This window comes from Leiobunum rupestre, chromosome 7, assembly GCF_980474605.1.
Source record: "Leiobunum rupestre chromosome 7, qqLeiRupe1.1.hap1, whole genome shotgun sequence".
In the NCBI taxonomy this organism is placed as follows: domain Eukaryota; kingdom Metazoa; phylum Arthropoda; class Arachnida; order Opiliones; family Sclerosomatidae; genus Leiobunum; species Leiobunum rupestre.
This window is the reverse complement of record NC_143390.1, coordinates 55,184,463-55,212,127: the sequence shown is the minus strand read 5'-3', so window position 1 is coordinate 55,212,127 and position 27,665 is coordinate 55,184,463. Positions and strand designations below refer to the sequence as shown.

The 27,665-nt window shown below is 33.5% G+C and overlaps 1 protein-coding gene across 5 annotated transcripts; it reads left to right on the top strand.

Annotated features, from left to right (window-relative positions):
* The first annotated feature begins 95 nt into the window (after positions 1–95).
* bel (ATP-dependent RNA helicase bel) lies at positions 96–27,156 on the top strand. Of its 5 annotated transcripts, none has more exons than XM_090154092.1 (14): positions 96–270; positions 2,387–2,435; positions 6,039–6,257; positions 10,199–10,327; positions 17,613–17,688; positions 18,167–18,368; positions 18,905–19,040; positions 20,212–20,294; positions 20,371–20,633; positions 21,350–21,494; positions 21,746–21,911; positions 22,652–22,833; positions 22,983–23,275; positions 23,346–27,156. In XM_090154092.1, exons 1-14 carry the CDS (start codon positions 226–228, stop codon positions 23,551–23,553), a joined length of 2,196 nt encoding a protein of 731 aa, XP_090010218.1. In that variant the 5' UTR covers positions 96–225; the 3' UTR covers positions 23,554–27,156. The 5 variants fall into 5 exon arrangements, with proteins under 5 accessions (XP_090010218.1, XP_090010217.1, XP_090010216.1 ...); XM_090154091.1 differs by lacking the exon at positions 96–270 and adding an exon at positions 297–508 and having other exon boundaries at positions 22,983–23,251; XM_090154090.1 differs by lacking the exon at positions 96–270 and adding an exon at positions 298–508 and having other exon boundaries at positions 21,746–21,902.
* The last annotated feature ends 509 nt before the right edge of the window (positions 27,157–27,665 follow it).

Genomic DNA, 27,665 nt, shown 5'->3' with positions numbered 1-27,665 from the left:
TTCTATGGTTGATATTATAGAAGATCAGGTGTCAGTGGTGAGTTCCAGAAAACGGAAATTGTTATTTAATAATTTGGCAGCTTGGTTTAGTGACGTCATTCACGAAAAGTCTGTTATACGTCATCTGTTGAATCTTGTGCGGACGGGAGAGCGTTAAAGTCTTTGTTATAAGTTTGTTACAAAGGGTAGAATTAATAATCGAAAACAATAATTCTGGTTCGTAATATGATTAATGCATCCAACCAAAATGGAAAGAGTCTAGATCAGCAGGTAATGAAAAATTTTTAGCTTTTAAGCTAAAATATATTGAACCGACAAAATAGTCGGTGGGAAATTTCGGCGTTAGGCTTAAACTACAGCAACCCCCAGGCTTTGAACCCTTTGCGCTGAGGACGTCAAATTGAAGATGGCGCATTTGAGTCCAACCTGGGATAAGACAATGCCTTTGCCTTTGTGGAGTCGGCCCGTACCATTGGATATGGCCACCTATTGGGTCCTCTGCAACAATGTAATTATTTTTTATGTTCCAGAAGATGATGACATTTAAAAATGTACTGCCTACTTCTGCTAGAACAATTTGCAAAGAGATGTAGTCATGTGCTATACATGTAAACTTTATGAAACGCGGTATTCCGATATGGCTTATGGCCAGGCTGTTTTCATGTTTGAAAACCATTTTACAACCAAAGTTTTCTTTAATTTTTTGGATTGTAACTCAATAGAAGGAAATGGAATACCTGTAGATTTTAATTTTTGAAAGCAGAGGCGGGTACTTTTCTCGATTTTAAGCTCTTAAATCTAATTGATTGATTTCAATTTAATTGAGCAAATAGTTACTTAATTCACTTGTAATAGCGAAGCATCTTTCATCTAAAGCTAACTGAAGTTTCAAGGTCAATTTGTTAGTACTGGTGGTTTCTTATGTAACAATTCTTTTTTTTTGGAAGGCTACTGCCGTTTCTACCTTCCATTACCAACAGTTGGGGTTCTTTTTAAATCAGAAGTATTTCTTTGAATGTGTCTTAAATTATTTCGAAAGAAATTAAGTAAATTCAAATATGAATGATTTTGAGAAGCCAGTTGGCTATTGATGCTATGTTAGAGAAAGCCTTAAAAATTTCTATTTAGAAGGAATTTGAACAAAGATTTAAGTGTAGAAGTGTAGGACATTTAAACTAGTTCAATTCTTGAACTCACCCAAATGTGACCCTCTTAAGCTGTAATTTTGTCACGAAACTATTTATTATCAGATTTGGGATTGTTCCTGTAGAGCTTTATTTCAATGAGCTAACTTTTCCTGTTAAGCTATCCATAATTTTCTAGAGTTTTCCCCCTCCATGTCCATGTCCATGTCCATGACCCTGACCCTCTGACTCTCTGATTTTATTATTTTCAGCCCGAAATGCCTGGTTTCGTTATTAACTAGTATTATGTAACACTTCTAGTAAGATTGGAATAATCCCTTTTGATATTAATGAAAAGTGATGCCTCTAGTATTATTCGAAGCTCACAAAGATCTAAGTTGAATCATATGTATGTACGTACCTTTCGCAACTTGCAGAGGGCCCAGAAATATTTGGGAGTATGACTTATTGTTGGCAATGGATAGCGGGAATTTTTTAATTCCTTCTTTATACGGGTAAGAATTTCATTTTATAATTTCCCACTCTCGGAGAATGGGAAAATTTAGTGCTAAAAGGAACTAATCTCAAGATTAGTTAAAATCAAATGCTTGTATGGGCAGATTCTAAAGGGGGGGGGGGGACATTTTGGAGTCTTGTAAATTTGGGGTAAATCCACTGAAGGGGATTTACTTTTATTCTAATTAGTGTGGTCTTATACACTTAAATTTGCTGCTGTTTTGCAAATTTTGTTTCCCACTTTTGATCTGTACAGTATGACAAATAAATACTGTCTTAAATGTTAAATAAATTTTCCTCAAGAGGCATGTTTTGGTGTACCTTTTTATGTTTAAATAAATGTCTGTGCTTTTTCCATGAAAAACGTACCTTAAATGGCCAAAGCTACAAAGTTATATATTACAGCCTCTGGATGAATTTTGTAAAACAAAAAACATTCTTTTGAGCTTCACATTCTATTTTTGCCTTTTGGCAAATTGTTTTCGGTGGGAAATGAGGTTACGAGGGCTGTAAATGGTGGCCATACAACTCCACAAAACACACGCAACGATTTCCCATTCAACATGAATACAAAATATATCTACAATTATTAACATTATTTACTTTTAATCCAATAGTTTTTCCTTATGGGTTCATCAACCTAGTTTTTATTTTGTTAATAGAAATGAAAACTTATTGGTATTTGCTGGCCTTTTTCTATGTTAATTATTGTCGTTTGAAAAGTTTAACAATTTTTTTCTTTTTAGTTTGCTGGTCTAGACCTGAACTCCACTGGACAGAGTGGAGGAAAAAGTGGTAAGTGGTTGTTTTGGGGTTTTTATTTGTGTATTCATCTCCTTATCCTGCTATCATTATTCCCTTGAATCATGTACCTTCCCACGCTACTGCTGATTTTACGGAAGAAAGAAAATGTAGTGCGGACTGAAATTCATTGTATAGCGAGTTTCTAAAACTTTTACATTTGCAAAATTAAGTTTTAATTATTACATATTCCTTTGTAGTGTTATGTTAACATTTTATATGGTTAGGAAAAGTATTAAAATTAATGTGAATTGGCAAGGTGAATTAAGTATCTAGTTCCATATAAATCTAAATTTATTAAGTAAAGAAAGCTATTAATACGCAACTTAATATCAAAAACGAAAGTAAAACAAACTATTTTTAGCAGACCACAAATTAAAGGGAATTTCTACACAGTCGTGGTGATGACATCCTTCACAGAGATATATTATCAAATTCTGCTGTAGATTCTTAGTACAGATTGAACCATTTTTGGATTTATTAAATTCTTAGTGTGGGCTGTATTCAAAATTAGCAAAAATGGTTGCAAAAAATCTTACAAGGGCTTGTCGCTTTAATAATGGAAGCTGGGCTTGAGTGTAAAGTGGGGGGCCGCATGTGTACTACACCTACCTCGCTAAAACATGGCCAGTCTGCTTCTGGTACCTTGTGTGAATAAACCAGTCAGAGTGAAATGTAAGGGGTATGTTTATAGTTAAAAATGAAATCATTATTAGCTTACGGTAGTTATTGGATATTATCTGAGGGGTGAGACAATCTAAAATCTGCTCCATAAATTATCAACTTAGGAGATTTTAAATATAGAATTTACTAAAGCACATGCTATGACCTAAAATATATTCCGGTACATATCGGAGAATAACATAAGCTTCTGGTATCATCATTCCCCCCCACCCCATCACATATAGATGGTGAGCTTGAGTTTCAATGTAAGAGAATGTTGGTTTTAAAATGTGCTCCTTTGTTCCTAGATACACTAATACATATTTTTTAGGAAGATTTTTAATCTTACTACGCCAAAATTGGGGCTACACAAGATTTAAAAAACCTTGCTTCTATTTTTTTACGGTGTACGACTCACGCCTGGTGTTGCGTTATTGGAAAGTGCAACTGAGCGTGTATCGCATGCCATAATTAAATAAAAGCAATGAAACCCCCTAATGGTGTGTAGCTCCAGATTCAACATATTCAGATGAAAATCTTCCTCATTGATAAATGTTAGCTACCAGAATTAATGGTTATCACTAATGCTATATTTTTAACTCTTAATGATAATCAAAAACTGTCCTGGCAGGCCTTATTGATTCAATGAATGTATTTGAAAAGTATTATCAGATATCAGCTCTTCGGTTTCCCCTTCCATAAAAACTTCTTAAGGTTAAAGGTAATAGTTAGTGTAGGGAGCTGTTGGCTCGATCGCGTGGCATGCAGGGCTTGCCACCACCCTCCTACGCATTGTAACCCGGCCACCTGAATTAAAGGCTTCAAAAGTCGCTTGATGACTTAGGCCTAAAATATTAGCCTAGCTGATTATTATTATTTTTATTATTATAGTAGAAGTAACGTCACAATAAGTATGACACTTTTGATTTAATGCAATTTTCTATCCCCTCACCCAGCTCTGACTGGGCTTTGCAATCAAACTGAGTAGTTATCGTCCTTGGTCATAGGTACTAGTAGGCTGCAGATTTCAATTGCGTAATACCTCTAAAAAATAGTTAAGACGATAATTTTTGCTGATTGTCATACTTATTGCACCTGTGTGTTACTTAAGGATTTATTGCTATGACTTCATATTCTAAGGGATAGTGCAAAACTGCAAACAGAGTTAAAGCTTGCATTAATCTCTTAAAAAATTTATTTTGCCTCTATTTTTGGTTTTATCAGTTGAAATAATAATTTATCAGTCATCCAATCTTTGTTGCTTTATTTGGTGTAATGCGCAGTAATATTGCGAAACTACTGCTTTGGTTAATTTTTAGGGTTTATTTCCTTATCTTGTATCATTTCACTTTCATTTTGATACTGGGCACTTCTATTGATGTAGGCAAGTTAAGTATTTTGCTTCGCCTCTTAAATTCTCACTCCAATGATTCACAATCTCTATTAAGTTATTTTAAGGAATTATTATTACCACTTTTTATGTGTAATTATTTCTTTGATACCTAAATATATCAGTAATGAAGTGTTCTTTGTGTCCATTTTTAGTTTTTATTTTAATTGATAGTGCTCAGTGGTAGATTAACTACCACATAGTCCCCTAGTCTTTGAACTTTACTAGAGCCTCAGACCCAAAAAAAGCGTACGGGATTTCGAAATCTCTGTGATTTCGCGATTTCGTCAAAGATTTCGCAATTTCGTCAGATTTCGCGATTTAGTCAGATTTCGCGATTTAGTCAGATTTCGCGATTTAGTCAGATTTCGCGATTTCGTCCAAGATTTCGCGATTTTATTAGGATTTCGCGATTTCATCAGAGATTTTGCGATTTCGTCAAAGATTTTGCGATTTCGTCAGATTTTGCGATTTCGTCAGATTTTGCGATTTCGTCAGATTTCGCGATTTCGTCGGAGATTTCTTGCGAAGTGTACGGGATTTTGTACAAATGTCCGACCCCGCACTCAGACCGGCTGCCTACCTGTTGGCCAACTCTGGAACACTAGGCTTAAGCCTGAGTTAACTACTTAGCCATAATTTTCCTTTTTCTGAGATATATGAAATAGATATGTTTTGAGGGAGAAATTAACAAATGTTTAGACAGTAAAATAAAATAACTGTATCCGAAATGGGCTAAAATGTTGTACAGCCATACGATATTATCAACTTAATTAATAGTGGGCTATTTGTGTTTGAGTTACCAATAATTGAAATGAATCTACTTCTTCCACCCAGTTACTGTAAACTGAAAATTCTTTCAAATTGGCTTATTTACCGCAAATTAAACAATTTTTGGCAACAAAATGGTTAATTAATTTCTTAACCCAACCAATGTTTTTTTTTTCAGTGTACATTAGTTAAGTGTACTGCTTAAAAATTTATTGTTGTTAATATGGTCTCGCCTTAACCACTTTCAGCTTTTTCATTTCCCTAGTTAATTTAACTATCGCAGCTGTAAGGAGCTGATTGAATGCCAAATTGTAAATAGTGGTGCTAAATGCCACGTAGTCAAGTTAAAATGTAGATTTTGGTTGTTAATTTACCTGGGATAGAAAGCAGGTTAAAAGCGGCTACTACCTCCAGTGGCTGACCCTCATTGACATTAAAATTAATTAATCAAGGGTTTGCGATCATTTATTTCTATATATTTGTTGCAATGCCAATTTGGAGCAAATTGAAATTCAAATTGTAGTAACTAAATTTAATTGGTTGGTTTTAATTTTAATTTACATTATCATTCACTCGTATTATTTTTCAAGAAAGAGACGAAATATTTAAAAATGTTTAAAATAAAATAAAAAAATTAGATCAAATTAGATTTTTCTTAAACTTTTATCTGTTAACGTCCTTAGCTTTTAACAATTGTTTTAATAGCCTAGTACTAGATAAACGAAATTAGTTTCTTTACAAGTGTTCTTAATGATTTGCTTGATTTGTAATAGGAGCTGGCCGTTATATTCCACCTCATCTGCGTGGACGTCAAAACAATCAAAACTTAGGACCTGCTGGCGGCCAACAGCAGTGGAATTCTCGGGGCCAATATACGGACATCCGTCAACAAGGTGAATGGGCCAATCAAGGACAAGTTCCCCAAGGGGATCCCTACCATGCAAATGCTGCTGGCCAGCAAGAATGGGGTCGTAAAGACTTTAGGAATCGAGGTTAGTCCTGGTTGTATACTAGCTTTTAGCTGCTTTGTAATAATGTTACCAAAGGCTATTTGGGAGGCTGCGAAATCAACTAGCAATGCCAACACGAAAAATCGATTTTGGCTTAGAAATGGTAGTATTAGTTTTTTTAGCAATAGAGCTTAAAAGGCCCTTTTTGATATTTCTAATTTGCAATTTTTGTATGAGTTCCAATGTGGAAAAATCCAGGTGGGAAAATAGTTAGTTTCTAGTGCTGCAATGCATTTACTAGTCAATGTGGCGAATAGTGCACTATATTTTTATGAAAAAATCGTAGCAATTGTTGGACTGATTCGGATTCGACAGAATTAATTTTCTTGTTGTAAATATTCTAAGATGAGTCAACGTAGTTGCTTTTATTATATTACGTGCAATATTTGCCATTGCCCTGGATTTTCTTGATGGGTGCAAGGTTTTGGAGCAATTATCTAAAAAAAAACTAATTTAATTTTTATGTAAGAAAAATTATTTTATTGGAGAAAGATCTCTATTCTTTAAACTACGAAATTTGTTGTTTTTAAGGCATCAAATTCAGTCTCCCAATTGATCTCTAGACCAAAGGGGAAAATGTTTGTGGTCAAAACCAAACCCATCTAAATTGTGTTCTTTTTTTAATAGATTTTATTTTCAATAGTAATTTTTTTGTAATATTTATACTGTCCATACTTAATCATAAAACCGGGTTTGTACACGACATGGAAAAGTCAGGGAAATTGAAAATGTTCCCAAAAGGGGTCCTCCTAATTTTCTCACTTTGCTCACTTTGCTCACTCCTATAGAAATAAACAAGTGCGTCGAGAGGGGCAAAAGAATTTCAGTGATCAAAATCGAATTTTTCTCACTACATAACAAAGTTGAAATCTCATTTCAATGGAAAATTGGATTTTACTCACTGGGCTATGTGGGAAAGCTACCTTGCGGGGGAAGTGAGTAAAATCGAATTAGGATGGTTTTTCAATTGTACGCACCAGGTAAAGACAGGCGTGGAATGTTCACTTTGTATTGGCGACTGATGGTGCCGCGCACTCTCTTCGTTGAGAGCTGGGGGCGCGCAGCACCACCACAACCCCAAACTAAAAAACGATAGGCCATCTATAACGCGACCTAGAGGACAGTACTTAGCCAAACGCACCAAGTAATGTCGAACAACTTACGTGTTATTTCAACTTTATTATCTAGTGAGAAAAATTCGATTTTGCTCACTTCCCCCGCAAGGTAGCTTTCCCACATAGCTCAGTGAGTAACATCCAATTATCCATTGAAATGAGATTTCAACTATATTATCTAGTGAGAAAAATTCGATTTTGCTCGCTGAAATTCGTTTGACCCTCTCGGCGCACTTGTTTATTTCTATAGGAGTGAGCAAAGTGAGAAAATTACGATCCCCCTCCAAAGGGTCAGGGATTTTCTAAATTATTCCTAAATGTCAGGGAATTTGAAAGCGATTCCAAAATGTCGGGGAGAGATCAAGGAATTTGATAATGGCCCCCAAATGTAAGGGAATTTTAAAATAACCCCAAAGAAATCAGTCAAATAAATTTTTGAAAGATAATATTTTTCAAAAATTTTACCTCAAACCATTCATTTATTCTACAAAAAATGGTTAAGGAAAATTTTGAAATTTGGTCAGGGAAAACCTGGAAATGTCAGGGAATTTAATTCCGGAAATTTAGTACGAACCCTGATAAAAATGCCATTAACACTTTGTTTGGTCTACAGAACAATTTGGGCCCGGTCTGAATTGCACTTCCTAAACAGCAAATTTATAATAATGAACTGAAATCAGTGCTTGAAATGGACTTATTCACGAACTGAGGAAAAACTTTTACGAAACGTAATGGTGTTCCGGTCCATTTCAAGCACAGGCAGAAGTCCAAAGTAAATAATTTCAACAACAGCATCATATAAAGGAGATATAATTCCATAATTCAATTTAAAAAGTGTAATTAAAATATATATTTATGGGTATGAAATGGCAAATCGTAAAAGGCAAAAACGCGGTTGTGTATTATTTTGGGCCTTAACTTTAATAATCCACCATTTGTAAGTTAAAATATCATGCCTTGTGAGTTTGTCCAACATAGGTCGATTTCAAATAAAACACTTACATATCATAAATTTTGGCTTTAGCTTTTTTTAACTAATTTCTGTTACTATTATGTTCGCCACTATGAATGAAATTATTTTTGTAGAAGCTTAAGCATGGGCCCAAATACTTTGCAATTTCAATACTAATTCTTTGGAATGAAGTTTAATCTTAAACCAATTTTAGTTCTATCTACAGGTTTCCTCAATAGAATAAGCTTAAAAGTACATTTGAAAATTGACAGTACTTATACATTACTGTTCCGTGTAATGATTCTAGTCCTGTCCATGATTATTTATCCCCTTTTAACCTCTGTTCTCCGTATCCTGCATCCAAATAACCAAGTTTAGACCAATCCGCAGGCTTTGAACCAAGAATGGGGGGGAGAAGTTAAATATGTTTTACTTGAACATTTGTTCCTTCAATAACCAATTCATGACCACTTTCATTTACTAACTCCTGCTGTTAAATATTTTGTAAATATTTATGGGGAACTACCACTTTTCCATTGAATTTGTATTAAATTTTCTACATTCAGTGTCATGTTCTTGTTAATGTGTTAAACCATAAGATGGAATATATTTATCTCTTAAGTGATATTATATACTAATGCTTAAACTAAATAGTACAGTGCTTGTGTTCCAGATACGATTGGTTTAGAATGAAAGCAAATACCTTCAGCCAGTAGGTGTTTAAATGTTCCTTCACCCCATCGGAGTGCTTGGAATGCAATCTCAATATGAAATGATGCAAATTGTTACTCAAACGTACCCCCACTTTATACTTCTTTCATCCATTTTCAAATCCTTCTGTTAATTTTGTTTAGATATAGCTAGTTGCTACACTGCACAAAGGGCGAAAAACCTTACATGAAATATAACACATTGCGATTCTTTACTAAGAAAGTTTTTTGACAAAATATTTTCTAAATATTAAAATATGTGTTCATTATTTGTCTATTTAAAACTAATTTTGCAATTCAGTTGAGGTTACAAAAAGTTAGTTAAAGACCTAATTTAACATAAAAGGTGGTATTGAAATGAAACTACCGGAGTTTTTTGTTTTAAAAGTTATTGTGAGAAGCAAATCACCTTAACTTAAAAAAAAGATCGTTTCATGCGCAATGGTACGTGTCATATTTTTTGTATGCTACAGGTTTTTTTGGGTACTGTCATTTCCTTACAATGTTTTAACAAATTGGCCTTTTTGGTGACGTCATTACAGTATTTCCATATGTATAGTCATTCTTTTCCCAATACTGATTCCTTATCTGTTTAAGTAAAGTCTAATCTAATTAACTCAAGAGAAGTTTCAAGCTTAAACCAATAAAACTTACAAATCTTAAGCAGCTGGTTTCTGAAGCGCAGTGCTACATTGAAATTTTCTACAATGCGCGTTTACCATTTTAAATGGTGAACACGCATTGTAGAAAATTGGTCCATTTATCGTATAATAGTGCTATTACATAATGAAGAGAGAAATGACAATAACACTTGCTGGAACTGCAGTTTATGCTTGGAATTTTTTTTGTCAAAGTGTCATAACTTATAAAATAAAGTTATAATTTTTTTATAATTGTTGAAGTAAGTTTGTTTTACTTGTGGTTATAGAAGGCAAACATTTAAAATTGATTTAACTAGCTAGTCTTGCCACACGAAGTACAAAGTCTTCAAGGAAACAGTTTTTGTAAAATCTGCAGTGAAATATAAGAATATGCTAAATTAAGGCTCACTTGCATGACTGACATAATGGATGTTGTCAATTGTTTCCATACGCTCGTTAACAAATAGTACAATCGGCATCATATTTTTTAAAATATTTACCAAAGATTCTGGACGATCAAGCGATTCCTACAGCCGTAGCAGTAATTCTTCAGGGCGTAATGATGCTTTTGTCAACTATAGTGGCTCCTTTGAGACCCAACCTGGAGCTCAAGAAGTACAATTTGGCGCCACTGGTAGGCCAATTTCTAAAATTAGAGTTTTATTAGTTTTTTCCTGCGAATCCCCCGCCCCATAGTTTTTGATTTAATGATTTGTGTTCAAATACATTACAAGCACTCTTAACATAATAATGCACTCTGTTGAAGTTAAAGTTTATGTCTAGTATACTATATATATTCACTGACATTTTTCTTAAGCACAATTTATGGACGATGAAAGTTGCTAGGATTGACTTCTGCTCGGATGGCAGAATATCTTTCGCAGTGTCTATTTTGGCCCGAAAATCAGTCCAAATTATCCAGGAGCTATTTTGGGCCTTTAAATCAGGCTAAAATAATCCATGAGTGTGTTCCGGCTATTTTGGGCTGTTTTTCAGGCTTCGTTCTGTTCCATCAATTTGGCTAGTTTGGCACGATTTTTGGGTGATAATAGTAGCTGCCACGCGTAGGGTTATCTATTTTGGCCTGATAATCGGGTGTCTTATTGATCCGGCTTAAATAGTATGCGATATACTGACAACTATTTTGGCCTGTTTTTCATAGCTTTTTTCCACTCGGGCCAAAATAGCGGTGGTCACGCTGGTTGCACTATTTTGGCCCAAGCCAGGAGCTATAACCCTGTTTCTTGCCCATCACAATTTTGAAACTGCTCTCTTGAATATTTATTTAAGGAAGGGTTTATAAAATATTGTCAGACCAGTTTATCTCGGGGGAAATTGACAATTGCTGAAAATCAATGGGGAATTTTGTTAATAAAATAAGAAAATCAGGGGAAACTCCATGAATTTTAACTTGAACAAATTTTAATGATTTTATTAAGTAAAATACAATATGAAAAATTATAAAATGTCGTTGAAAATTATCCCCCAAAATTTCAGAGTAAACTTGTAAAAGGGAATTTAAAACCGAAAATTCCGTAACAACCCTCGATAGTATGACACTTCGAACTAGGCTTATTATAAGCTTTTGCTTCTGCTAAGACTGATTAGAAACAAAAACTGTTGTACGTAAAGACTTATTAATTTCAAACAAATCGTTAAAAGTCTTGTATATGTGGCAAAAATAGTTTCTATCATTTAGTTTTACATTAATGTTTAAACAGTCTTACGCTGCTGTAGATGCATATCAAGGAGCGTGAACACCTCGTTGCAATTTTGTCTACGTGTACTAGACTCGTAGTGAATTTTTTGGGTTGAATCGTTGCTACGCAGATGTAATAGAGAAATTACAACTGGTGCTGAATGCATGTTTTTAAAAAATAATACGTAATAAAAATCGGGCCAAATTAGTGCAACCCGCTCGGTGACAACTATCTCCTGAAAAATTAGAGGCTTAACAATTGGGCCAAATTAGTGCCTACAAACAGGCCAAAAATAGCCGGAACACACTAATGGACTATTTAAGCCTGATTATTGAGCCTAAATAGACATTTGCCAATATCTTTTTCTGTGGGCGTTAGCACTTTGCTTTGTAGCTATAGGAAGTGCACTCAACTCCACGTTGTGACGCAAGGTGAGAAGTTGGAACAACTCCTATGTTGAGTTTGGAAGTACTCACCTACTGGCTATGGGTTTTTTTGCTCTAGTTCTGTTTCCCCTTTCCATATAAACTTGGTGAGGTTAACTCTAACAGTGAGTGTAGAGAGCCATTGTCTCATATGCCATGAAGGGCTTTCGACCACCCTCCTACACTGACTAACCTGACCACCTGAATTAATGGCATTGTGTTTAGTTGACTTGGGTATTTAACAGCTGATTATTACTTTAATTGGTTTTTTAATTGCCCATTTTCTCATACATGCACACGTATCGATCTAGTTTAATTTACACTCAATGTAAATTGTTCTATAAATGTGGGGTTGACTACTGTTTAAATTGGTTCCTGATAGTTTCTCAAAGGACTGAATGCATATCAGTAGGTGTTTAAGTGAAATCATTAGTGGTTAATTTTCCGGAAAATTTTTCAAATTGCGGAAAAATATAAAATTGAAACCAATTACTTTTTAAGGGTTTTTGTGTTATTAACTTCTTATCGATATAAATAGTCTAATAACAGTAAACATGCTACAAAACATTAATAGTGTTACATAGTTAATCAGTTTAAACTAGTCTAGAGAGTTAGTTTAACTTTTAGATTCGAAAAAATGAGGCAAAAATGCCGCTTTATTTAAATTTGCAAACAATATATTAGACTAATCATGGAATGAAACCCTTACCAAAAAATAAGTTGGTTTTTAGTTGGTTTTCACATTTAAGTTGGTCTTAAGTTGGTATTTAGTAGGTTTTCACATTTAAGTTGGTTTTAAGTAGGTTCAAGTTGCCAGCATATTTTAATAAACTATTTAAAGAGGTAATAAGTTGTTTTTAAGTTGGCTGGAAAATACTCATTTTTTGAAGTTGGTTTTAAGTTGGTTTTTAGTGGTCAGATAATTCCTTATAATTTTTAAGTAGGTTATAAGTTGGCTTTAAGTGGTCTTTATTAAGAGGTCTTTTTAAGTTGGTTTTAAATGTTCTTTATTAAGAAAGCTTTTAGTTGGTGTAAAGTGGTTTTTAAGTAGGTTTTTAGTTGGTATTTAGTTGGCATTTGTTCCAAATACCAACTTAAAACCAACTTAAAAAGTTACAAGACCACTTATTTTTTGGTAAGGGAAACCTTTTCTGACTTACAACACTAAAAATAATCCAAGGCCCTGTTGCAAAAATGCTGCTGGAATTTTAAGATCAACTCTTACCTTTTTAGTACATAGAGAAACCATTGATTCTAAGTGCATACCCTTACCAAAAAATAAGTGGTCTTGTAACTTTTTAAGTTGGTATTTGGAACAAATGCCAACTAAATACCAACTAAAAACCTACTTAAAAACCACTTTACACCAACTTAAAACCAACTAAAAGCTTTCTTATTAAAGAACACTTAAAACCAACTTAAAAAGACCTCTTAATAAAGACCACTTAAAGCCAACTTATAACCTACTTAAAAATTATAAGGAATTATCTGACCACTAAAAACCAACTTAAAACCAACTTCAAAAAATGAGTATTTTCTAGCCAACTTAAAAACAACTTATTACCTCTTTAAATAGTTTATTAAAATATGCTGGCAACTTGAACCTACTTAAAACCAACTTAAATGTGAAAACCTACTAAATACCAACTTAAAACCAACTTCTATGTGAAAACCAACTAAATACCAACTAAAAACCAACTTATTTTTTGGTAAGGGTAATCTTGAACCAACAGTAGTATAGATTTTGACTGGAATTTCGCTGTGCCTATAGTCAGCATATAAACTTATTCAGGTAGTACAAAATTTATTTGTCCAATACTGGTATTTAGTTTAAGTGGATCAATGCTTTTACAAAGTTGTGGGATCTGGTTATACTGGTATTGTTTCGTCTTATTTTACTAGATCTTTAAATTTTGATCATGCTAACAAAAACTTATATTCTATTGCGCAATAACATTTATATTCTTTAATTTGATTGGTTAAAAAAAATGTGATTTTTACTGTAGTCATTAATATTATCAGTATTTGGTACCACGGAACTTTAACAAAAGTGGCTTAGTGAAGATTACACTACACAGAACTAAGGGATTTCCCACGCTTCTAGATCAATTGGCGATGCATGATCAGTGGCACTTTCCAATAAATATGTGCAACTGAGAATACGTGAGCATAGTTCTTAAACAACATTGTTGGGCTGTCTGAAATTGTAAACTGGTGTTGAACAATAAACAAAAAAGAGAATTACAACAACAACCATATAAAAAATCCCAAAAATTTCCAAAACAAAAATTTAAAATTGAAATCTTCATTTGCAGCCAAAAAGAAAAGTACCCACGCTATCTATGTGACAGTCTAACTGGCGCGAGCCCAAGAAATAACAAGGCCACTGTAGTTTACCTCACCCAACATTTTCACGAAATTCTACCCCACTTTAAATGAAAATGTAAATTTGAAGTAGCTGACTGTGAAAAGGAATGATCTAGGGTTTTGTTTCAAATTACGTTACCCCTAACCTAATTTTTCTGTGGTGGAAGCTAATGAAATTGTACATGTTGAAAAAGTGTTATTTTGAACATTGAAAGCAATATTGTCCGTAACCCTCTCATTTTGAATGAAAAAGCTTTTGAAAGATAAAGATAGGCAGGGTAAAATGAATCAAAAGTTAAAAGTAATTAAAACCAAATGCTCATATTACACAGCACTTATCATAACAAGGAACAATTTCAAATTAATAATTTTCTTCCAAAACGTATTTGCCATTTAATTTAATCTTTGTAGTGTACAGATTACAAACACAAAAATAAGTACCAAGAGCTATTGTTAACTTTGTTCAAGTGTATTTAAACGTGGTATCACCCAGTGCCTTGCATGTGTTGCTCGGTGTACTAAAGTTATAGCATATGTAACATAATTACTCATAAGTGTGCCTATGTAACATTTACCCAAAAACGGAAAATTCTTACACTGTGCTATTGAGAAGGTTACAATGGAAACTAAATCAGGTGAACTATAAATTTGTAGCAATTTCTGGTCAGTTCTATACTTTTATCATCAAAACACGCACCCCTAAAGTGTGTCACTTTTTAATATAAGTAAATAATTTTAGGATTATAAGTTCTTAGTTTAGAGGATTAATCTTCAATATTTAAAATTAGTGCCAGCATTTTATAATGAAAACTACTACGCTTACTGATCAACATCAACGTAAGTGAAATTGACATGTTAAAAGGGGAATGTTTTGCTCTGGTATTGACCCAACTTGCGCGAATAAGGTTAATGCATTTCTTACGGCTGGTAGTAACAAAGAGGCGAAATTCCTGGAAATGGGCGAGAGAGAGATCCTACACTGATAAACGGTAAGGTAAGGCGCAGGTCAATGTGACCCCCGATAATCTGACTAGGCGAGCTCCTGCGAAACTGTTATAAATAGTATATTAATCAGTAAATTTGTTAATAAGTCCTTACCATGACCTTTGAGTTCATTGACCTTTAATCTTAACCAGGATGAACCCTAGGGTGGCGCCATCTAGTGGCGACATTCTATATTAACCAATGACACATTGACTAATGTTGCAGGCTTTGAGGTGGGTCATTGTATGAGTTGCACTGGATATGATTGCATGTGTAGGATGAGCTGCCCCAAGTATCTGATATGTATAATAGGCCTAAGTGGTCACTACTAATTCAACATTTAAATAATGTATGATATTTTAAACATTTACTTTAACGTAATAAATAATAATAGACCTGTTAGTAGCGATCATGTTTGATTTATCCGCCTACTTTTCAACAGAAACGTTTACAAAGAGCGGCACAAGATGATAAAAACTGAGCTTGGTTGGAATCATGGTCAGGAACGAGTTAGGTCAGCATCACAGCTTGGATAAATAATAGTTCCTACCTGGATACATATTTATATAGTCCCGCGTGCATTTGCTGTTTGTTACGGGTTCCGTCTTGTAGAAGGCTACGTGTTATGGGAGTTTTAGAAATTCTACGCTAACTTTGCTGAAGCGGCGCTGCTGTCGCTGTAGCCAACTTGGTCAGTGGCAGCCATATTGTTAGTAGGCCAAACAGGCAAACCCTTATCTTATCAGGCCTAACTCGCAAGAAGAGAGAGAGAGAGAGAGGTGGGCATTAAGAGCATAGAGGCAGAGCTGTAGAGTCAGTGGTTAGTAGCAGTCAGGAATTAGTATGGGAGTGGTTAACTCCCAGCTAGCCTGCTAGTCAGTTGTAGTTTTCCCCCCCGTGGCTGCCAGGTTGCATTCTCTTCCCTTGGTGGGAATATCTAAGAAATATTAGCATCTTATTATAATAGGATAGTTATTGTATAGTTTGCTCTAAGGTTTCCGAAGGCACGTTACCCAACCTTCTAGAGTAGAGTGGCTATATCTCAAAAGCCATTTGCTGGTCAGGTTTTATTTAAAGTGATATATCCAGGCCAGGATCACAGTCAGGAACAAGTTAGAGAGAGAGCTTGACATGAGTACCAGTTTTATCACCGAGGAACCAAGGTTCTATGGGGCCCACAAAGTTTTTCCATAATCCCCAGTGGTCCAGCGTGGCTTATGATGATCACGTGGAAAAGGTTGGGTCCACCAATCTTGGAAACTTTCCATCCAAAGAAATAGTTTTCTATGGAGGGTGTTCGTACATGGTAACAGTATAGAATTGACCAGAAATTGTTACAAATCGTCAAAGTTTGAAATATGCAAGAAATTCTAGTGTTTTTTCAAAATCTGCTTTACTAACTTCTGTTTCCCTTCAAGAAAGTAGATGACATTTATTTCGTCACAGAGTTGAAAGATACGTAATTTACCCCATATCCTCTGAACAAAGTTCCAGTAAAGAAAATGTTTTTGACATGCTTATTAGTGGCTGTTATATAGGGTTATATATGGTTATAGGCTTTAAAGATTTTTTGCTCTGTAAAAAGTAATTTCAACTTCTTACTATATAGTAAACTCAATTCGATAATTGAGATATAGCCTATTATAATTTAAAGGTGTGAAATGAGGAATTTAACTTAAGTACCTTGGTAAAATTTGTGACTAGATTAATAAAATAATTAGTTTGCTATCTGGCAATGCTGGTGTCTTGTTGCATTTTTCTTATGTTAGCAATGTTCTCAATCTAGGGGTAAACCCTAATATCTTGATCAGCTTCTTAAATTTACTTTCCAACTATCTGCATAGTGAGAGTGTTATAAACGTAATTTTAAAATGGCAATTAAACTAAATGTTTGAAACCCATATTTTTATCGAAACAAATTCTATTATTTTGCATTATTTTCCGAAAAAATCCTATAAATTAAAACAAATTTCCTATCGTTTAAAAAAATTTAAGGGTTTTTCTCCGTGGTCATGCCTGGGTATTGTTATTTATCATGGAACTTATGAGGGAACATTAATATTTTTCCGCAAAACATTAAAGCAATTTTGCCATGTTTGGTTAAAATATGACTAATAAATAACCCTAATGCTGGTTAAAAGACTAAATTACCGTCTAGGCATTTCTTTAATTCATAGGTTGCTTTTGGTGGTGGCCGGTGTTCAATACCATGGTAATTCATTTCTTGCCCACAGACCTCACGCTTCTTATTTTGCAGGTTTATGTTGTGTTTTGCCTCTTTATCTGTGATAATTAAGAAAAAGGGCCAAGTTTCATAGCTAGATCATATGCCTATAATGCTATGAGCAACCCCCAATTAATATCTAGTAGTTAATTTTTCTTTTCAGATGAGGTAATTCTTTGATTAGTCATTGTTATATATTACTATCTTAATCTGTTTCAGATTTTTCGAATTTCGGTGGAAGAAACAGGAAGTCAGATGGCTTTCGTTCAAATAACATGTACCCACCGAGGAGAGGGTATGTTTAGTTGCAATGTACCTTCTGATTATAAAAATATGGGAATATTATTGTTTTGCATTAGGGTGACATTTCTAAAATAACGACACATTTTTGAGCTTAATGTGTTCTCTTCGCCTTTTCTGAGTGACTGTACGGGAGCCATGATAAGGCATAGGATAAGCTTGATATAGTTTTGTAATTTTTTTTCTGGATAGAGAGGCTTCTAGCTTCCTGCAAGCTAGTGGTCACTAATTTTTTGAACTGACGCAGTTATTGGACATGGTAGATTTCTGATATCATTTGTCCAGATCAAACTGGGCAGCTTATAATCTAAGACATAAGATGTTACTTGCTTTTTAATTTATAAACAGCGTCAATTTATTTTAAGAAACTAAAGTATAAGATACTAAAATAATAGAATATATTTTTTTTTAAAAATAATAATAATCCCTTCTGTTATTACTATCTAGTGTAATGAAATTATAATTTATTGTAGAGGTGGAAGTGGAGGCAGTGGTAGCGGAGGTGGCAATACCAACCGCTACGCCGAAGATGAAGATTGGACACGACCTCTACCACAAGATGAAAGACTAGAGCGTCAATTGTTTAGCCACGGTCATACTGGAATAAATTTTGATAAATACGAAGACATTCCTGTGGAAGCTAGCGGGGATGATTGTACAAAGAATATTAACTCTGTAAGTTGACATAAGATCTTAGGTTTAGTAACAATTTGCAATGGCAGTGTTAATCTCAGATAGCTGGGGAAAAGATTGTAAAGGTAAATCTTAGGCTATTGAAAAAATTTATAATGGAAAAAATGTTGAAATCACTTAGATGTTTGTGAAAGATTACATGTTAAGACCAGCAGTGTAATAATGTCAACTAATTAATAATTGAACCAAATAAGAAGTATTAATTTCGATATCATTAGAAGCGACTAACCATAGTAACACTTGACTGGATTAAGCCCTTTATTTTTTTTTTCATGTATGAAATTTATAAGTTTAAATACTAGCCCTAGTTTTCCATGGTGTTTTAGCTTATTCATGTTATGCTAGGGTATTAAGATTGAGTTAAATTAAGTTACAAAGAAGTTGGTTTTTTGGTTGAAAATGCATTAATTGTGATGTGTTTTTTTTGGCCTATGAAAATTTTGGGCCATTGCTATGTTTAATAATGCTAATCTGGGAAAATGATTCAAATATGTTACAATTTCATATATTTTTTATAGTTTGAAGAATTGCCTTTAACTGAAATTATTCGGATGAATATTCTTCTCACTCAATACGATAGGCCGACCCCTGTGCAAAAATATGCTATGCCAATCATTTTGAGCAAACGGGATCTCATGGCTTGTGCCCAAACAGGTACTGTACTGTTTTAGACCAGGAAACTAAACTTGAACTGTCTAAGGATCCATTGCCACTGTGCTCCGAAAGCTCCTAGAGAAAAAGGCGGGGCTTAAACTGTGCCTAATGTAAAGGTTTATAAAAGGTGCTTGAAAAGTCTAAAAAGCCATAAGTGGAACTTAAGCAATGGGAATTTAGTATCGGGTCACCAACACTCTACAGCAGCAGCTAGTTTTTTTTGTATTGCAAACTACTTTGGAAACCTAACTTAAGGCCTAAAGTGTCATTCCAAATTCAGTGGTGGGCTGCCATCACTACGAAAATGCAGGATACTCCTTTGTAAAAATGACTAGTAAACTACCTGAAAATAAATTTAAGAAACCCAAAATAATTTTCATAGTGAAGATCTTAGAGAACTTATCATGTTTAGTTATGCGCCAAAACCCCTGTTTAAATGATTTATAAAAGAGCAAAGGAGTTAAGTGAGTTTCTGAAACTAGGAGCCAGGTCTATTTTAGCTTGTTTCGAGCGAAATCTCTGCTGTTAACCAAGTCTGTTTCTATGAAAATCATAGGGGGCAATTAACCCATACTCTTCCTTAGACATTCACAGTGCCATAGTTTTTATTGGTTCTCTAACTTAGTAGGCATAGTTACAAAGTTCTTTCGGTTGTAGTGGATCAAACATGTAAAACCCTTATTTCTTCGAGCGCATTCTTTCTAAATATTTCAGTATGGATTGAGTAGTGCATCTTCGCACCCACTCCATGAAAGACAAGTGCTGTGCTGAAAGTTGACAGTACAAGGAAACTAACATAAGCACTTGACCTGCTGTGTTTTAGAGAAATACTTGTTCATGAGTTAATGACATCAATTAGTCATGTCAGTCCAATTGTTTCATCCCTTCCTCAACTTTTTACCTGTTGGGTTTTATTCGAGTATAAAGTAAAGGTAATGAAAAATTATCTATTTCTATCAAGATCACTTGTTTTAAAAAGTCCACTTGAAGAAGTTCGTAGGATTAATTTACCTTTTTGAACAATCCCCCATCAAATTTAAGTGCTATTAAAAACAAAACGTTGTGAAATTGTTTTAAGTTGCATTTCCACTAAATCATATAGTTAACTTTGTAATGCTTGATAAATTTAGAGCCGTGTTAATGATATTGTAATACATTTTGTTAATAAAAGGATCTGGAAAAACAGCGGCTTTTCTAGTTCCAATTCTGAACCAAATATTTGAGAATGGACCCCCCAAAGAGTTGCCTGCTGCAGTGAGTTTTTCACTTAGTTATTCCTTTGTAGCTGATCCTAGTTATATAGGAATCTTATATTTTGGTGGTTTTCCAGCACAACCAGCGTTACTCATCTCGCATGAAGCAATATCCGTTGGCTTTGGTTTTGTCTCCAACCAGAGAATTAGCTTGCCAAATTCACGAAGAAGCTTGTAAATTTGCTTATCGATCTAGAGTTAGACCATGCGTTGTGTACGGTGGTGCTGATCCTGTGAATCAGATGAAAGATCTTGATAGAGGCTGTCATCTACTCGTGGCTACTCCTGGTAGATTGGTTGATATGATGGAAAGAGGAAAAGTTAGCTTGGAAATGGTCAGGTTAGTTCTAATATTTTATTCTTAATTAATGTCACATCTTTATTTATTTTAAATGGAAAAGGTCATGTCAATTGAAATTAAATGTATGACATTTCTGAGAGCTTTTGAAAATTTATAAACAAAAAAGTTAAGTTTTAATAATTAGCACATGCTAAACTCGTTTTTAAAAACTATAGAAACTTAGTTCTCTCTAAGTTGGACTTCTTGGATTATCTGTGTTATTATTGGTAACCGCTAAAAATATTGGGTCTAATTAACAATTCACAAACACTTCACACTTTTTTTTGGTTGCAAAGATTGGTTCAAAAGTAAAAGTAAATAATTTTATTTTAAAATTCAATATTTCGGAGGAATTTATCTTCTTCAGATTTATTTACTCATTTTAGTGCATGTAACCAGGTGTAGATTTGGCTCAATTCATATCTGTTAATGTTTTCTTACAAATTGGAAAGTTTTTAGTGACGTGTAAAATATTTATCGTATTTTACTATACCCAATCTGATAATAAATTAATTTCTCATTCTATGAAAACTTGATGCTTTGGTAACCAATATTGCAATTTCATTTAAACTATCAATTTTCACTTTGATAAAAATAAATAAAAATTGAAATTAAATTAGTCAATTGAATAAACATTTGGCTTCTTTCTCCGTTAATTGACTAATTTCCTATAAGATTACCTACCAATGATAATTGAAACACAATTTGTTGTTTAGATATTTGGTTTTGGATGAAGCTGATCGCATGCTTGATATGGGTTTTGAACCTCAAATTCGCCGTATTGTCTTGGAAGACAATATGCCTGTTGCTGGAGAGAGGCAAACTTTGATGTTTTCTGCAACGTTTCCGAAAAAAGTTCAGGTATTTATCATGAAGAAACTGAACTGAACTTAGTTTAATTAAATTAACTTGAGAAAATGTTGAATATCGACTAATAGATTTTTGGATATTCAATTAAGGGTAGTACGGGAGTAGTGTATTTCCATTAATTTTTTAGTGAACTGTGAAAAGATGGAGGGGAATAATTATTATTTAGATTGAATCTTGAATAGAGATATTCTGGCTGAGATAGTTTTCCCTAAAAGATAAGTAACTATTTTTTTTTGTTGTAGGAACTGGCTCGCAAATTCTTAGACAACTACATTTTCTTGGCTGTTGGAAGAGTAGGAAGTACTTCTGAAAATATTACTCAGAAGATCGTTTGGGTTGAAGAGCATGATAAAAGATCTTTTCTGTTGGACTTACTTAACGCTGCTGGCCTTAAAAATGGTAGCCATGGTATGTTTTTATTTCTGCTGTATTGTTCTCACAAAGTACCCCAACAATCTTTTGTTTCAATTGAAATTTGTCACTAATAAGCAAATTGTGATTGCGTAATAATTTGATTTGACTATAGTTTCTACATTAGAAGCTTCAGCTTATCTGACTTGAAAGGTGTTCTCTAATCTCTGAACTTAATGGCAGAGATAACACACATAAATGGTAGTGAATCACATTGACTTCACTAATTCATTGCAGTATTTAAGGCTTAATATTGTATGGAACTACCAATAGATGATTCAAATCCTGGAAATTCAATTTCTGGCTCAATTACAGATATTTATCATTGAAACTGTTTTCCTAGGAAATTGAAATTTAGCCACAGTGACTATCTTGAAAATATCTAGCGAGGTATCACTGACAACTTGTAATGCTCATCACAATAATATTCTCTTAAAGGTGCAAGTTTCCTTAAAATTGGAAACGTTAAGATTGTTAAAATTACATGGCACAAATATGGAACTAGGGTAGTTAAAAATTTAATTTCTGAATAACCAATTATCCAATTAAAATTGCATCCCGTAACAATCGTCATTTTTCACTAAGTGCTAGCAATAATTTTAATATAGACTAACTTTGAAATGATTTTTTCTTCGTTTTGTGAACTTTTCTCTATTAAGATGATTGTGTTTAAGGATTTAAGGAATCCTTGGCACGCAAGCCGCGAACAGTCTCCTAAAACTGTAGTTATTTTATAGCCCCTGATTCTCTAACTTTGACATTCGTGGAAACTAAGAAGGGAGCAGATTCTTTGGAAAACTTCCTTCTCAAAGAAGGATATCCTGTTACCAGCATTCACGGTGACCGATCACAAAGAGAAAGAGAAGATGCTTTGTGGTCTTTCAGATCTGGAAGAACACCCATACTTGTTGCAACAGCTGTAAGTTCTGTCTGATCCTTATATTTGTTGTGAATCTGGTGGCTGGGCTGTGTTGATTGAATGATTGTTGTAATTTTTGACCCAATAGTCTAAATTTGTCAATACCACAATGGATGCATATAAATTAAATGAAATTCTTATTTATTTAGGTTGCTGCCCGTGGTTTGGATATTCCTAATGTCAAACATGTGATTAATTTTGACCTCCCGAGTGATGTAGAAGAGTATGTCCATCGTATTGGACGTACTGGTCGTGTGGGCAATCTTGGTTTAGCTACATCATTTTTTAATGATAAAAACCGCAATATGGCACTGGACTTGGTAGAATTAATTACTGAAACGAAACAGGAATTACCGGACTGGCTGGCTGCACTCGGAAAGGAAGTCTCAATGGAACAACGCTCCAGTAATTCGAGAAAGTATGGTGGAAACGGGGGACGACGGTGAGCGTCGTCATTTATTAATCAGCTATTTTAGTATCGAACCAGTTCTTATTAATTTTGTTGGTTTCAGAAATTACAGCGCTGGTGGGTTTGGCTCTCGCGATTATCGTCAGTTTGGAAGAGAACGCGGGGGAGCTAATAACATAGGAAAACCTATGCAAGCCGGAGGATATCCACCGCAATACGCTGGTGGTTACGGCGGCAATATTATAGGAGCATACCGCAGTAACTATGGTGGGAACTACAATTCGCCAGGAACCGATTGGTGGGGCAACTAAGGAAAAATATTGTTGTTCTTTCTCATAGATGTTTAGTTGCACTCCTTAAAATAAATAATTAAAAAAATTACCTGGTCAGAGAACGTAGTTGTAACGTGACAAAATTTGGCTGTCTCCTAGTTTTTTCATATTTGGTGCTTCCTTACTTTTCACACCAAGGACTATCATTGACAAAATTTGAATTGGAAGAGCTGCTTGAAAATATTTCAAGGGCGTATTATAATTTGAAAAAATCATTAAGTATGTGTTCTTTAATAATGGGCATCAACAGTTGTATAAAATGCTCTTTTATCATCTTATAACGTTGCTACTAAGCACTAAAGAAGCTTTATGGAGATATAGATACTTGGACATTTATTAATGTGAAAAAAATTGCAAAGAACTGAAATGTTGCTTTTCATCATCTGTGTTTACCGGTAACAGTTAGTTCTCGAGTTTGAAATTTACAAACAGAATTAGCAGGATCTTGTTTATTTATGTCTATGAAACCTTAATATTTTGTCATATTATTTTACCTCTTGTTTTTTTGTGTTGTAACTCGTTTATTAAAAGGGGTAAGACAAAGATATTCATTTGTAGGGAATTTAAAAAAGATTTTAGGATATACTTTAGTTCTATCCCTCAAATAGTTTTGGTGCACTGCCAAAAATGGATAGTGCTGAAAAATGGTACCCGGGTAATTTGTGTAACCTTCCAAGATTAAAAAATACGAATTGGTTGTTAAATAACATTTTTGAATTGTATATCCATTTATATCAGACAGGGGTTATAAGCACAAAATGAGTATTTAATATTATATTATCACTAATCTTAATAACTAATATTTTCTTGTGAACGTAAAATTTTGGGAAATCTTTTAGGGGAAAAATTTTTTGCCGTCCCAAAAAATAACAAATGTCGTTTTCAATATTTGAAAAGAAAAATTTAGCTGAAATTCGTGGGCCCCTAAAGTTAACTATTCCAAAAAACTGTGTGGAGTAATGAGTACATGACATATTATGGTATGACTGTATTTGAATATGAATATGCATTTTTAAAGGAGTAGGATTGTGTGTTAAAGGTTTTAGTTGTTCTACTGATCGTGATATTCACGTTCTGTTATACCCATGTCTAATATTCAATGATTGTATCAAATATTTCTACGTTGTTCCTGCCATTGGGTGCTTGATTTTTTTACCTTTTTTTTCCTTTTTAATTCTTAAATAATCTGAGTTACAGACTCAGCCTGTGTGATTATATAAACGCATAGAATATTTTTGTCACAATTGCGGCAGAAATATAAAAATCCCTATTTAAGATTTTGGTAGTCCTGTTAACTTGGTAATGGGTTTATAAGTTTAGAAAATTTATCATATTTTTTATAAAGAGTAAAATTGCGGAGTTTGCTCTGTGGTTTCTTTAAAATCTAGTCTTTCAGATGTGTAGGGACTGTTTGAACGGGTTTTTAATGTAGTACTTTAAACCTGTTATTCTCATGTATGTTTCTTTTAAGGTTTATAATTATAAATTCAAGTTGTACTCTTGGCAGGAATGTGTGCTACATTTTCGTGTAAGATAGTGTAATTATTTATTACTTTTTAACAAATTTGCTGTGCAATAGAATTTGCATTTGCAAGAGAACCTATACAGTATTCATTCAATTCTAAGTTAAATAACTTGTAACTAATGGATACTTCACGTTTTAAAATAGCATTGAAAATTCTATGATAAAATGGCTACATTGAATCATACTTTGCACTGAAACAAATCCTAGCAAGTTTTTAATGTTATTTTATCAAAAAATGAGATCTCATATAGGAAAAAATTTCAAATTGCACAGTTTATAAAGCACTATACTTTTGCAGAGACCTATACCGTGTATGTTTGCTGAAAGTTTTGATAAAAAAGAACTATTACATCCCCCTGTAGTTCATGACTGATAAATGAGTTGAAGAGTAGTCAATAGACAAAATGCCAAATCAGATAGTTAAAATAATAAAAAAAATTATTGAAGCTGTTGGAAGCTGATAAGCTGATAGTATTTTATTTGGCTCTGAGAAATTTTTGGGTTCTGTTCCACATTAACAAAGCCCAATTTGCGATACTTGTCAATAGGAATTTACCGCGAGTATTGCGTATAATATAATTAATTTAATATTGGTAAGGAAAATGGTATGTGACTAATTGTTTTTTGAATGTACTGAAAGTGCTAGATATTTATTATAGAATATAAGGTTTTTATGAAACTTCTATTCTAATCCAATAGTTTTTACTACCCGGTACTCTTTGATTGACAGAAAACTTGGAAGAAACGGGTTGTACAGCTGGTCAATCTTTGCCATGGTTATTTTCTCACCACAATGAGATGTCTTCCATTAATGTTTTTATTTAATATAGGGAAACCAGGTTTTATTGGGCTCTTAATTGGCCCTATCATCTCCCTGACCTTATTTTCAATCCAAGGTTACTAAATAACATACTAACTTAAGGAGCATTCCATATTATGATCGCCGTGCAGAGCTAGGTTATGCTAACATGCACACTTTGTGCCTTAAACTAATATAAGTCACATTCGGGGTCGATACAATTAGACCCTTACTTTACCTATGGTCTTGTAAAACACTGCGCTTTTTTATTGCATATTTTTAAAAAAAATCAATCTAATAATATTTATTTCTATTTTTAAAATTTTACATTGAACATGCTCTATGGTGATAGACGTGTCAGTTAAATCACCATTGAAAGAAATGGCTCACTTACAAAGAACAAAACCCAAACTGTGATAGTCATTTTAGCATTCCAATAGGTAAAATGTTTATCTATCAGCTAAATATTTATTCCTTGTGGACAAATTTAGTTTTTGAACAAGGTCACCTTGATGGCCTGTTGGGATAATCTACTGATATTGGTCCGAGGTGTGTACATATCCACGGTTAAAAAATAATTGATAAAAAACAGGGGATTGAAGAATAAAGTTAGGTTGCAAACATACAAAGCGGGAAACAAAATTAATCCAGGGTCTCTGCGTAATTTAAAATTGCCGTGTTTTAAATAAACATTGCACCAAGTTGGAATATTTTTAAATTAACCAAAAAAGGCTGAAAAATATTTAGAAAATACTGAAATTGAAATACTGTGCAGAGAATTAAATAGTACAATCGATTTTTCCGTATTTAAGTCCATTTGCTTCATGGATATGTTAGAATAATCAGTGTGAACTAAGATTAAATTAAAACATGCTTAATACCAAAACAAAATGTTTTGTAAAATTTTGGGAATATTTCAAATGGGGGGCTCAAGTTTTCTATTGCATTGACTAGAACACGTCGTGCAAAACAAATAAGTAGAAAATGACACTTTTAAAAAAAATCTGGAAAGAATTAATCTTTCGATGAGTTGTCAATATTGGCTCTAAAACAATCTTATGTAAATAGCCAAATTAAAAATCGCGTTCATCGGAAGTATATAAGTGGGATGGCAAAAAGTTTGTATTACTCACCCAAATTATGATTTGGTCACTGCTACTTGCAGAGTTAAGATTTTAGAGATCAAAGCTGTAAGAAAGCGTGTTTGTCGCTTTTTCTTAACTGTTTTAAAAAAATAATAAAAATTGAAAGTCTTCAATTCTGTACTTGTTTTCTTAGTGTGTATTGTTCCATAATATTACTGATATTTTTTACAGAGTTCAATGGACAAGAAATAAAAATTAATAATTGATTCATTTAAATTGGCAAATCTCTTGAAATAATATTTTTTAGGTTTTAAAATATTTTACTCCAAATGCCTGAAATATTTTAGTCAAAAGATATGAAATATATTAATCAAATTTTTTTCTAATATTTTATCAACATTTTCTGAAATATTTTATCTAACTTTTATAATACTTTATCCACATTTTCTAAAATACTTGATCCACAATTTCGAAAATATTTAAGTTTAAAGTTTAAAATATTCTATTGAAATGTCCTAATATTTCATTGAAAAATTCTTAGATGGTTAGTAAAAATCTCTAAAAGCTTATTTATAAATGGGGTCTTATCGTTAAGTATTAAGTGCTGGAAATATTAAACTAAAAATTAATAAAGAAACTGAACTGAATATTTCAGGGGAAAATGAATTAAAAAAATTGAATA

Bases quoted from the DNA above. Each gene is read 5' to 3' on its own strand.
- bel (XM_090154089.1), top strand. From the start codon at position 407: ATGGCGCATTTGAGTCCAACCTGGGATAAGACAATGCCTTTGCCTTTG. The intron at 6,258-10,198 runs GTTAGTCCTGGT...TATTTACCAAAG, and splicing joins TAAAGACTTTAGGAATCGAG to ATTCTGGACGATCAAGCGAT. The intron at 18,369-18,904 runs GTAAGTTGACAT...TATTTTTTATAG, and splicing joins GTACAAAGAATATTAACTCT to TTTGAAGAATTGCCTTTAAC.